General features: G+C 40.5%; 1 protein-coding gene across 1 annotated transcript; it reads right to left on the bottom strand.

The window, feature by feature from the left end:
- Positions 1-222: 222 nt before the first annotated feature.
- morn5 (MORN repeat containing 5) lies at positions 223-13,317 on the bottom strand. The gene is made up of 5 exons (XM_080861102.1): positions 13,179-13,317; positions 12,909-13,056; positions 9,408-9,519; positions 8,964-9,095; positions 223-427 (listed from the first exon to the last, which is right to left on the bottom strand). The coding sequence occupies exons 1-5, from the start codon at positions 13,223-13,225 to the stop codon at positions 306-308; spliced, it is 561 nt and encodes a 186-aa protein (XP_080717228.1). The 5' UTR covers positions 13,226-13,317; the 3' UTR covers positions 223-305.
- Between the last annotated feature and the right edge of the window lie 40 nt (positions 13,318-13,357).

Here is a 13,357-nt window from a genome sequence, read left to right as displayed (position 1 = left end):
ACGTAATAAAACTGGATGTATTCTGTGCTGCCTGTAAACTGATTGTAAATGTATTTCCCAGATTCTTTCCATTCCTCTAGCTCCCTCTCTGTAATGCATACAGTATTATGGAAATTAAGATGAATGCACTGAAAGGCGGCTGTTGCACCTCCCAGAATTCATAGGCCACAGCAGCAATGTGGGTGGGGGGGAAATAAAACGAGATGATTTAAAAGCATGGACTTGATCATTTACTTTTCAGTCATTAATGCAAAATGTAATACAAGACAGAAATTCCCTATAGCTCGGTTTTAATAAATAACATGCTAAAAGTTAACATTGCTGCTCTCCTCACATCTGGCTGCAGCTGATTTTTCCGGCTCAGCGCCACAAACCTCATCCCAAGCCTTCCGACAAGTCCGCACAATCCACTCATGCTCCTGGTCATCTGGTGGAAAGATCCAAAGGGAAATTATTAGAATTTGTATCTTTTTATTCTTCTTTTTATTCCAGATAAAAGTGAACCATTTAACCATTCTTTTGACCTACACTCTAATAGTACAGATTTAATCATATAAAGGCGCACAGCAAGAAGCATTTTTGGTTGAACTCGCTTAAAACGTTTAAATCAAAAACCTAACAGCAAGCATTATCACACCGCAGGTCGCACTGAGTGCGAGGCAGCACCGTTGAAGTGCCATTTAAGTCTCGGTTAAATCTGTCAAAGCAAGATAAGCCCGACAATTAGCAGAAAATAACTTCTCAGAGCCACTTCAGACACCAATAAATAATAACCCCCACACACAAAAAATGGACGCCAATTTTTTTTCCTTTCTTCTTCTTCTTCTTCTTCTTTTTTTTTAACCGAAACGACTGCCAGAGGAGATGATAATAAACCAGTTTTTCGTTGTTAAAAACTGAAACGAGGAGCTAATTGCAGGGGAAGTCGGCTTTTCTCTCTGGAGCGCGCACAGCTGCACGCACTTGAGCGGCTCGCGGGCCTCACCCCTAGGTTCGACCGCACGCGGGGCTCCATTGTACAGAGGAGCAGGTCTGCAGCTCTCCCGCTGATTGTGTGTAATTGCCGGCCGAGGGCGTCAACACTAACAGCCTCTTCAAGTGTGAAACGACCTCTCCCCTCATTCTCTGCCTCTCCTTTTCTACCTGCTCTGATCGGGAGGTCAATTGAACGCGACGGACACGCGGGCAGCTGCCGCCGCGGATCTTTGTAACGCATTTTGTTAGCGGAAAAGGTAATTACGGCAGCTCACACATAACTGAGCGGCCACGAGACTGACCTCAATTAACCACCAACCCCCCAAAACCTTCCTTAATGATAATTAGATTGGGGGGCATTTTCATATTTGCTGCAATTTCGCTCTCTTCAGTGTTGGCAGCGTTTATCTCTGGATTTAAGTCACGTGTAATTGGCACCTAAAGTTAGCTGAGGGTACAGGTGGCTGGCGTATTTACATGCGAGGACAGCACTTTTTTGTGATTTTTAAATTTAGCAGTTTTGACGGTGGTAATTATCAGGCAGGATGGGTATAACTGCAGTGAAATCCCGGGGTGTGCGTGCGTGCGTGTGTGTGTGTGTGTGTGTGTGTGGGGGGGGGGGGGGGGGGGGGGGGTAATTATAAGTGGAAAAGCAACACAACAATAACAGAAACAAATTCATCAACAGTTTTCTGGTCGACTAACAACCTACATGGAGAACCTTTATATGAGTGTGTGAGAGGAGGGGAGTGTGTGCAAGCGATAATGGCACCTTGTTAAAGTCTGTTTATCTTAATCCTCAAAATACACTCAGAGAGAAAAGTGTTTCCTTCCAGCCTAATGGCAGTGGTGTAGCACACATGCACACATACATACATACGTATACATGCACACAAAGATATACAGCATGGCTTGACTACAAAAACGAAAATGGGTTTTCTTATAGCACAGTGGTTGCATAAGAGATGAACAAGGTTCTGCTGAAGTAAATCCAGAATTTGGATAATATTCACAGGAACTCTGTGATTCGCTGAGAAACGACCTGACCCTTCACTGGTGCGATCGATGGAGCACACTTTTGGTTTCTAAGCAAAGGCTCTATGGAAATCAACAAAATGAACACTTAGACAAACATTCAAACATACATAAATAAGTCATCTGTCTCCAATTTTAATGTGGTTTTGTGTCTTGATGACACACACATACAACATGAAACAGCGATGGTTTTACAATTTCTAGCTGTAAATGTATTAATCCATCTGCCAGGGCTCACAGGATTAACACAGGAATCCTGTTTTATAGGAAAAGCAGCGTGAGGATATGTTGCACTCCCCAGCGGACCGGCTGACTTCTATCTGTCTGTGAAACACCTTGGCTGGAAGGGGACAAAGGGAGGGGCCGCGCTTTGGTCACCAGAGAGGTGTTTTCCTTGGCAGTGGAATGTGTTCGGTGTGCAGCTTGCTCTGCCCAGAGTCTCAACTGGAAGCGGTTATTCCAGAAACAGGAAAACGCTCCAAATAATATGGCAACACATGGCCCCTTCTGAAGCTGCCTGTTGCCAAGACAGAATGCAGTATTCACAACTGATTGTGTGTGTGTTTGTTTGCAGTAATAACAGAACGTATTCAGGCACTCGCCAGTGGAGATTTCCAGCGCAGATGTGACCTATGCATCCCTCATTCTTTTTAAATTACAGTTTCACAGAGCAGTGCAAAATGTCTTAGTACCTTCGAACTTTTAGCAGCAATCTTCATCAGCAATGGCTAATTAAAGTACTAATGTATGTCCCTGGAAGTCTGCAGCAAAGCAGATTAAAAATAGCCTTGTGAGCTGTTTGTATTTAAAAATATTTAGTCTGTTGATTGTGTGATTTGGATTTAACATTTAACAGTAATCATTTCCCTGTGTTGCAGTCTGTTGGTTTTAATTAAGCTGTGTTTGTCTGTGACACAGTGAGGGTGGAAAGACACAACTGTTGTAACGATCTCATCATAATGAAAATAGAAATTATTAAACAAAAAAACCTCAAACTGCTTCAGAACTGCAGTCTAAAAAAAATCTATAGTGTTGTTTGTTTTCACATCATGTGCATTTATCAAACCTTCTCACCTACAGGCTATCTGGTTCTTTTAAACTGGATTAGAAAATCTCAACTGATTTAGTGAGATCACTCTTAAATAGGGATGGGTATTGATAAGATTTTCACGATTCCGATTCCATTTTCGATTCTGTTTAACGATTCGATTCTATTATCAATTCTTATTTTTAAAAAAGGAGAACACTAAGGTCGATTAGCTTAGAACTTTGTTTTATATCTTCTCTTTGAACAAGATAGAAATTTAGGAGTAGCATGGCCTTACAAACCCAACAGTGAGATCTTAAGAGATCCACAGCCTATGGCTCTTAAATGGGGTGTCACAGGGTCCCCAGGAAAAAAAATTGTAAATGTAAAATTGTAAAATAAATATTCTTCTGTAGCAATAACAAAGTATAACATAAATTATTCTGTAGCAATTACAAAAGAATATCCAGTAATGTCCCTGCCTACAATTAAACACATTCACTTACCGAAAATCGGGGGCATCTTCTGTGGCAAATGGGTGCAAACCTTTTACCACAAACTTAGACACTGCTCGGTGACATTCGTCTATCCTGGCCTGAAAGGAGACGCTACCGGTAGACTGCAGCGAGAACTGCCAGCATCTGAGCCAGCCAGACTCTGTCTGTCTCTCTCATCATGGTCACCTAAATGCACAGTAATGGCAGGTTTTGTAAGAAGGCAGATCGCGCTAACATAATATGCACTGTTAGTTGATTATTTACCTGCCGCATTAACGGGAGAGGACGTGCAAACGTTACCGCTGCCGCTGGGTTGAGATTCACGAGTCCGGAGCGGAATTAAAAACATGACATTCATTTAAAGTCATCATGTGTTTTGTGAGCAAATGCTTTTGCATATTCGTAGTGTTTCCTCCCTTAATTAAATATCTACTTTGCAAGTATTGCACGTTGCCCTGTTCTCGTAAAGTACAATCAAACTTTTGAGCGTTTGAGCCGCCATGTTTCCTGCCAGCTAAATGGCGTTCCGCAACGTGGTGACATCATTCGGAGTGACTGGAATCGATAAGGGAATCGTTTGCAAAAATGGCAAACAATTCCAAGGAATTGAAACAGTGGGAACCGGTTCTCAACAAGAACCGGTTTTCGATACCCATCCCTACTCTTAAAGTTAGAGCACAAAGGTGCTCCCTCTATCTGCTGCTTGACATGCACTATACTCTTATTTTCCCTTGGTTTATTCTCCAGGTGAGCAATAAGTAACCTACTGCACCACCTACAAACTGCTGTGGGACTTAAGAAGAGGTAGTAAAACCAGAAACAAAATCTGCGATAGATGAATGTGTATTTTGAATCGCTTTCAATAACTGCACAGTGCACACTTCCTTTTTTCCTGTCCTCTGTTCAAAGCAGGAGGTAGCTTTGTATCCAAGTGACCTGTTTGACTCCTGCTCGAGACCCTTTTCCAAACTCCCTTCTTCCAGTGTCATCCAACCAAAAACAATAACTGTGCGGAGCTGTGCCAGTCTTTGAAATGCCTCTCGAATCCTAATGAGAAATTATTTTAACTGAGGCTATGAAATCACTAACTTTAGATATAATAATAATAATAAAAAAAAGAAGATAATTCTTTGCTTGATTAGAATCATAAAACTAATTTAGCAGATAATTTAGGACGGATTAGCTTTTCAAGACTGTATGACCTTAAATGAAATAATAAACAGCAGCCAAGAACGACACACTGACTTCATGCGTCAGCGTGTTGGAGGAGGACACTTATCGTCTATAGGTTAAAAAGATCATTCCGTCGGCTTGCAGAGTCATTTTGGTCAATGATTAAAGTGAATATTTGTAATGGGCTTTGTGGAATTAACTGAGCAGACCACTTGGATTCAGAAAGAGAGGGTCATCCATTACTGTTGTCACTGTTTGAGTTGCAACTATTTGGCGTTGGCATTTATCCAGAGTAACTCACGTTTGAGGAGTGGTTTAGGGTTTGGTGCTGAGCTTGAGTAAACTTGAATATGAGGAACAAATTCCCAATCGTTCTATTAATGGCCAGCATCCTCTTTCATGAAATACAGCTGTATCTGTATCTGAGGCTTATAAAGCAAAAGAGCACCGTAGTTGAGAATGAGTGTGGACAGCCAGCGTATTTGGAGATTGTAAACAGACTGTATATAAAAGATGGAAGTGCATTAGCGTTGCACTCTTTCCAATGGCCAGCAGAGGGCATTAACAATGACCTCGGTAAACATTTTTCTGAGAGGTTCGCAGTCTCAGTCACTGGTTTCTTATTGGATACAGCATTTTCTAAATTATGATCAGCATCAGCCAAAAGGAGGCGAAAACAAGGTGTTTTAGAGTAACAATGCCCTTTGAGTTCTTTGTTTCTGGTTCCAAAACATGCTTATCTCGAGTCTTTACAAATGGACTTTGCTAACCAAAAAGTACAATCAGCTTGGCTACAGCCGTCTTAATACACAACGTATAGTTCGAACTCACTCTTGAATCCTCTTCCCTGTAGCTATTTTGTATTTTGTGTCCACTCCCACCACTTTCCATTATCACTATCACTCTACATGGTCCGTTTTTGACAAATCCCTCCATACATACGGGAACTGACAAGAAAGCGCTTTGACTCCAAAAATAATCTAAAACCTCTTGGGGAAAATTATCAACAGATCCTATTGTTTTGCTGCTTGGCACTGTTCCAAGAAGGACTGTTTGTCCAAGTTTGCAACGGCTTCTTTGCAGAAGGTCCAATTTGGCGGGTAAGGAAAGTTTAGCCAGATATATCCAAGCAGCAACATGTGGTTCCAGGGGGTAAAAATAATAATTTTTGCACCTTAAAAACAAAACTAAAACAACATGAGACTTTGTCTTCATTGGCTTAATTTTTCCCCACAGCGACATAGGGATCTCCTTCCTCTTACTTGCTGCATGCAAACTTCTCCACTGGGAGGGCGGGCCTTCCCTGTGCCCCATCATCCCCGCAGTCCTCATCCTGGGCGGAAACCACGAGGCAATAAATTCAGTCTTCACACCCACTCTGACAAATATGCCTTCACCTCCCAGGGTTGAAAAATAAATCCATACAGGATACGAAGACATTCTTCTCAAGAATTGTATACCAAGACAAAAGGGAGAGTACACATAAGCATAAAGAGTGTATGTAACAGCATTCACCACATACACAACACATCACTCCACACAAACTGCATATGAACAAAGGGGAAAAAAAGAGGCACAGACCCATTAAACAGTTCCTGTTTGACTTCATATTTATCTAAATAAACTCAACTCAACTTCCAACCCCCCCCCCAAAAAAAATCTTTCCTTCTTATCCTCCCTTATTCTTTTCCCCCATATCTCCCTTTCTTCATCACTCTGCAGATCAATACCAGAACTATAATGATGATGAACAACTCGCATTAAGGAAAGGATCGTGAACCAAATTTTTGTCTTCTTACACATACCGATGACATCTGGCAAGGATGTGGATCTGTTTGATTCTCTCTCTACACATATGTAAATGAGGTTTGTGTACCGGTGGAAGTAATCTGCATTGTGTTACAAGTAGCTCATCTAAATACAAATATCCTGCCCCGAAATACATTAATACCTCAGGGAGCTCGTGAGTCACCTTGTAACTTGTGCCAAGAATCATTTCTTAAGACTTGTTTGTGATTCCTAAAGAGGAAAAAGAGTCAATCAGATTCAAACACAAAATAAAGCAGATTTGAAAATGGTTAGATAAAAAGCCAGACATTGAAGCTGGACTCTGTCTTATTTAACAATGAAAGAATGTCAGAAAACACTGACTTGTAGGCTTACGGCAATTAAAACCAGTGTTACAAGAGTTTTGCAGGAGTTTGTCAATACATTGCAGAGCACATGTTCAGAGAAAGGACTGCAAACCCCACAGGCATGAGGCCTACTAAGGCCTGAATAAAGTGCACAGCTATCTATGTGGGAGCTGAGATATTTATCCAGATCAGATTGTTGGATCGACTGGGAAGCCACCTGACGACAGCCTGATGTTGTCAGCCCTAGAAACATGACACTGACTATACGTCTTACATTTTCTAGTGATGAAAAATCATGGCAGGGAGACACGACAAACAGAGGATGTCAGAATTTGGGACACCCGACAGACTGCGTTCACTTCGAATCAAGACTTCCAGTCTGGGCACTCGTTCAGTGGAAAAATGTGTCTTCAATTTTCCACTTTTGACAAATAACAAAAGAGAAAAAAAAATTACTGCTGTAGCCTATAGAGGCTTGCCTATCAGATGAAATGCAACAGTGATCTGCAATCAGATAATGCAAGGATAATCCATTAATGTCACTCCATGGGTTCAGTCTTATCAAGACCTTTCCATATGGCCACACTGTATACTTTGAGAGTTGTAGTTATTAAATATGATGAAAGAAAAAGGGTCCTAAAAGCGCTCTAGTAAAGCAAATCCTTCACTGATGCCATTGCCATAACTCACGTTTTTAAAGTGAGTCACTCGTGGATTTTTCCTTTGATCAGATCCACCTTTCCACCATGTCTCGCTTGCCTGAACTATTTGTGTAATCTCGCTGACAGACATACTGTGCAGGCAGATGCACAGAACAGAACGTATGAAACTCTGAAAGAGGAACTGAGGATTTACTATGTTTAAAAGTAGCTTCAATAGAGTTTAATGAAGTTTAGCAAAAGTTCAATCAGAAAGACTAATGCAATTTACATTCTCTCTCTCACCATGTCTCATCAGCAGCTCTCGAACGTCTAGAACAGCCCATTTCAAAAGTGAAAAAATTCACCTACACCCCATACCCTACTTTTTACTTTTTTTTAATCAATCAAGCTTGTGCAGTAGTATCAGAAAAGTCTTGTTTGTGAAATTCAACTGGTGTCATATGATATTTTTCACACAATTGCCCACCTCCCACCTGGATGCACCGCGATAGTCTTGAAACAGTCTTCTGCTCCTGTCAGCGGTCATTTCAGCATCCGATTAGTGCAACCCTTTTCTTCGCCTCGCGCTTTACATCACCACCAGTGTTCACGGTTGTTGTCCTTCCAACTAAGTTCATCACATCCGTCCAGATTCTTTAGCATCACTCTTCAGCCCTGCTCCACCGCTCCCTCCATCAGGGAATATTTGTGCACAGCTCATTCCATCAGTAGCCTCTTAAATATTATGTTACAGTAAAACCCGATCACCAGAGACTCCTCACCTGTGTACCTCACGCCAAATCAATCAATCAATCAATCATTTAACCTCTCAGCCTTGTTTTTTACTTGATTCCCTCCTGTTTGAATTCAGCAACGCGTGTTCTCAGTCACACAGAACCATATTGTGAGGAAATATTTGCTTTCTTCTATGATCCAAGCATTAGTTTAAACATAGGTGCAAAACTTATATTTGCTGTACATACACATGCGGTAAATTTGAAGCTAAGGTTAAATTAATTACATGATTACTGGAATTAATATTGTTTCTAGCTATGGTCAGTCGTAGAAACAAATGGACATACTTTATTAGGTTACTGAATAAATATATTTTAACATGAAGCAATCCATCACTGACAGGTGCTTTACTGGACGTAACACTTTGTGTACATAATTTGAAATGGAAATTTTGTGTTTGAGCTTGCCTTTAATCTTTCTAATTTACCTTGGCGCAACAGGCCACGGTGCCTGGATATTGCTCAGCAGTGGACAGAGCCAGTTTGGCAACAAAACAAGTGGAAAAATGTGCACAAAACCGCAGTGGGGTAAGCAGTGAAAGAGGAGGATTTTGTTGTGAAAATACAGATAATTCTGCTTCTTGTGTGGATCAGGGGTACAAGCTACAAAGTATCCACTAGTATATAACAAAAAATTAATATGAATGAGCACACCTCTCCTAATGGTTAGCGAGCTTTGCTCTCACCTGCGCTCCTGAGAAACCTGCCGGTGTAGGCTGTGACCACTCTGGTGCTGGGGTTATAGAAACCATCTCCACAGTCATAACATCCATCAGGAATGGCTCGTGGAGGATGTAAATCTGTTATCTGAGATTTTCCTGTATGAATAGATGGAATTATTATGATTTGACTGAGGAATGACTTAGAGGTAAAACCATCTATTTGTCAGGCCAGTGATGAACACAGACTCTGGCTCATGAAGCAGGATGACAGAACTGCCTGCATAACTTTGCTAGGTAAAAACAGGGACCGAAATAGAAAGAGCTGTTCAGATAAAACTCATAGTTTACAAATTATCCAGCACTGAGAGGAAGCTTTCAGCCAAACAATACAGAGACTTGGCTTGTACACTATATGCTCATCATTCCTTGTGTGTTTGTTTAGGAGTGGTCTAGAAAATAAGATCCAACCTGCAGGTCTGAGGCCATTGCACCTCTCCGTGTAGAAGCGTCTGTCATAACCATTGCAGTAGCTCCAGTCCTTCTCCTGGTACTGCAGTCCGTCTGCAAAGGTAAATGTCCCCTGGTGTGGAAGCACACACAGACCTGTGAAGTATCCTTATAATTAAGTCTGCTTAATAAAAACCACCTATCAGTGATATCTTACAAGTGGAAAGTGAGGGTTTTCTTTACCAAAGCTGTAATATCTGTATCCTCCCCAATCCCAGTGCACTGTTAGTGAAAGAAATGTAACGTGTGCTCCTCAAATCAGTGAAAAACCCAAGATAATGCACAGATCTCACTGATGACAGTTATCGTACGGAATATTCCAGCAAACTTTGCTGCATGTAAGGTCTGGGTCTGGGTTATTCTGCATACCCCAGGCATGGTTTCTGGAAAGATAAGTTGAAGCTGCGGTTTTCAAATGTCAGTTTTGAGTTCTCTGAGAACCCAGAAGAATTTAAATTTCCCTCCATTGTCTTTCGATTGACGCAGAGCTCTCAGTGATGAATATCTCCAAACCTCAGCAGATAAAACCAAAGCTGTCTGCACAGATACATATCTCAAGGAGAAAGTGGAAAAATATGCCTTTTGGTATTTGGGGTGAACTTTATTTATCCTCAAGGGATGATACAAGAAAGACGCTGTTTGTTGTTCTGCCTCTTTTCTCCCTCATTCCCCCCCCCAACCAGTCACAGCAGATGGCGGCAGACGGCCGCCTGTTTTTTTTAGTTTGTTTTTTACAGCATTACACTTTCCAGTCATTTTTAGCTATATATCTATATTTTTTCATTGTTCTTCCATGCTTTCCTAATTTTTCCCAATAAAAATATCCTTATAACTGTCAAAATCTTCCAAAAAATACACACATTTTCTTTCAGTGCATAAGTAGAGTTAGATACTCTGGATAGTTTTAATTAGAGTTTAACTAGAGTTCAACTGTTATAGTGATATTTTCAAGACCAATATTAATACTGATATTTGGCTATTTACAAATCTGGTATTGCAACATATCAGCGGATATTTTTTCCCTTTCAGACACACATAACATAAACAGACTTCCCTGGCATTTATTATGTATAGTTATTTATTTAGTTGTTTACATTCTGCATGACTCGACTGAAGCTTTTTGAGCCACTTGAAAAAATATTTTAAGCCATTCATAAGCAGTGTTGGTCAAGTTACTTGAAAATAGTAATTAGTTACTAATTACTGATTACTTCTCCAAGAAAGTAATCCCGTTCCTTTACTGATTTCCTCTTTTCAAAAGTAATTAGTTACTTTATTAGTTACTTTTAAAAAACATGATACACAACCTGAATACATAATAAAGCAATAGACCTGTAATCAAATAAAAAATACTCTTTTTAAAACTTGTTTTATTAGTTTTAAATCTTTTAACTTTATGCACATCGCATCTTGCAAAAAATAAATTATATGCAACAGTCTTTGACTTTGAAGAAATTTGTTTAACATTTAAACTGTTACGGCCCTGGGCCTTGGAGGAAGTGAGACTGCCCCTGCCGCCTAGCAGAAGGAGTCGTAACAAAACCTATTTTCTGCATATTCCAGCATATAAAATAATTTTGTGTTTACACTCACTCTTTCAAATAGATGCAAGTAAAACAGCAAAAAATAAATAAAATAAAAGATCCAGCAGCACTAAGTCCTGTCGTTCTTAAATCTATTTTCACTTTTTTAGCAGAAATGGGGCTGTCAGGGGTTTGCCAGGTGCCGCAACTGTCATGTCAGCGGGGGGATCCGGGGCTTTCTCTGTGAATTTCACATTCATGGCAGTGTCCTAGATAATTGCTCGGATTTGAAGTTTAATTTTTTGCTGTAGAAAGAAGTTTTCCTCCTATGCAGAGTTTACAGTGGAGTTTATGTTTTTGTCACTTTTTGCAGAATAAAACTTGAAGTAATTTAAGTACTTCCAAGCTTTAAACGCTACATGGTCGTGCTCTCTCCTGCACTCCATACTATCCATTGTTGATCTACACACGTCTGTTGCTGCCACAGATGTCGCACACTTGTAAGACATTGTCATGAGACACTCTCACAAACAAAATCACGGTTTAGCAACGCAGTATCGTAGCGTGCTTATGGGAAAGTAACAGTAATCTAATTACTGTTTTGCAATAGTAATCCCTTACTCTACTCATTACTTGAAAAAAGTAATTGGATACAAGTAAGGACAATAAGGACAAGGATCCGAAAAGGATAACTGTAAAGTCAAACAGGAATGTCACCTAAGATAAAGCTCTCAATCTACTACAATAAAGAAATCAAAACAGGAATCCAGAAATCCAACACAGAGATCATAACGGGAAACACCTGAAATAACAATAAACCTCCACAGAAGCCCAAACTCAAATATATTCACAAGGAATTCAATATCCCCAAAACAAAAAACAGCTAAGACCTTGACATTTAGTCTAAGTCATATTCAGAGTACATCTCTGAAACCTGCACTAGGTGTGTAACCAATAAATCTGCTCCATTGAAGTGCACCATTATCTCATGTCAGTGAGCTGATAGGGATCCAGGAGCAGCAGCTTTGATTAATGCTGTTAACTATACAGCATATATATGGGTCGTAATGCTGTAAGGTCTTCCCAGGAGCATGGCTGCTCACTGGTTTCTCCTGGATCCCTGGTTTTCAAGCCTGCTCCTTATGTATTAAGACCAAATCATGCAGCCACTGTCTGACTGAGTGGAAGTGTGTCATGCTTACTCACAATCTTTGCTTAGTTTTTGCTCCCATGACTCTCTGTGCTCTAGAGCTCTTTTTGTGTGCCAGCCAGCCACATTTCTGACATATAGCCTCTCTGGGCTCCAACCTCATACCTTTGCTCCTTGGAACCTCCAGGCCTGCTCATTCTCCACTGCCAGAAGCAGTTTCAGCACCTGCACAACTCTAACTAAGGCTGTGAATAAAGATCCTGAGCGCCTGTAATCTGTGCTCTTCTTATTTTTCTTTTATTTTTTTTATTACATTTGCCAGTTCTTTTAAAAAAGCTAATTGGTATTACAAAAGGATCGCATAGAAAAGGCAAAAATTGGAGGAAACTTCTGGGTTTATTGAATTGTTTAGATTTGTTCTGCATGGAGGTAAGTTGCAGGTCTTTCACTGGCACTAAAAGCAGGTGCTGGGTTGTCTGGGCCAAGGTTTGTCATGGGTAAGAGCTACTATCATTTCAAATGAACCGCAACAGCAGTGATGATAATAATTGTAGTGATTGCTATTGCAGTGAGGTTCATGAAAGTTTACTTTAGAGCAGGAGAGGCTAAAGATCCTACCGAAAAAAGGCAAACCTAATTACTACGATAATAACTGTGAGTGATTACTAAAAGGGACCAGATGTAATATCAGATAATATCAGCTATAACCAATGTGAAACACACACAGTTATGCATGTGGCTGCAGACAGTCTGACATGAAGGGATGGACACGCATACAAAACTGTTCACCTGTTTGGCTATGCCGTTTTCCCAGGTGCTCTCATATTTACTTCCATTTGGAAAGTACAGCACTCCTTTGCCATGGAACATTCCATCTTTCATCTCTCCCACATATCTTGTATTTGTAGGGAAGGTGTACTCTCCTTTACCTTCCATCCTGAAGCAGAGAAAAAACACACTGTTTTATGAACTGTGTTTGAGTATACGAGCACACACAAACACACGCACACATGCAAACACTGTGTCTGTGGCTCTTTTTCACAACAACGGCCAAACTACCTGCCAAATTTTGTTGCCCCATTGTAACTGCTTCCGATATGCTCCATTAACACAATGTCCTGCTTTCTATGTAGGGTGGAAAAAGCATGCAAAGTCGATCTAAAAACAATAAAAAAAACTGAAAACAGCAGTGAAGCGGTATACCGTTACCATGGCAATGACGCAACAATACGACTGTT

Source organism: Rhamphochromis sp. 'chilingali', assembly GCF_963969265.1.
Source record: "Rhamphochromis sp. 'chilingali' genome assembly, chromosome: 2".
Classification (NCBI taxonomy): domain Eukaryota; kingdom Metazoa; phylum Chordata; class Actinopteri; order Cichliformes; family Cichlidae; genus Rhamphochromis; species Rhamphochromis sp. 'chilingali'.
Note: the sequence above shows the minus strand (reverse complement) of the source record. Positions and strands in the feature narration are given on the sequence as shown.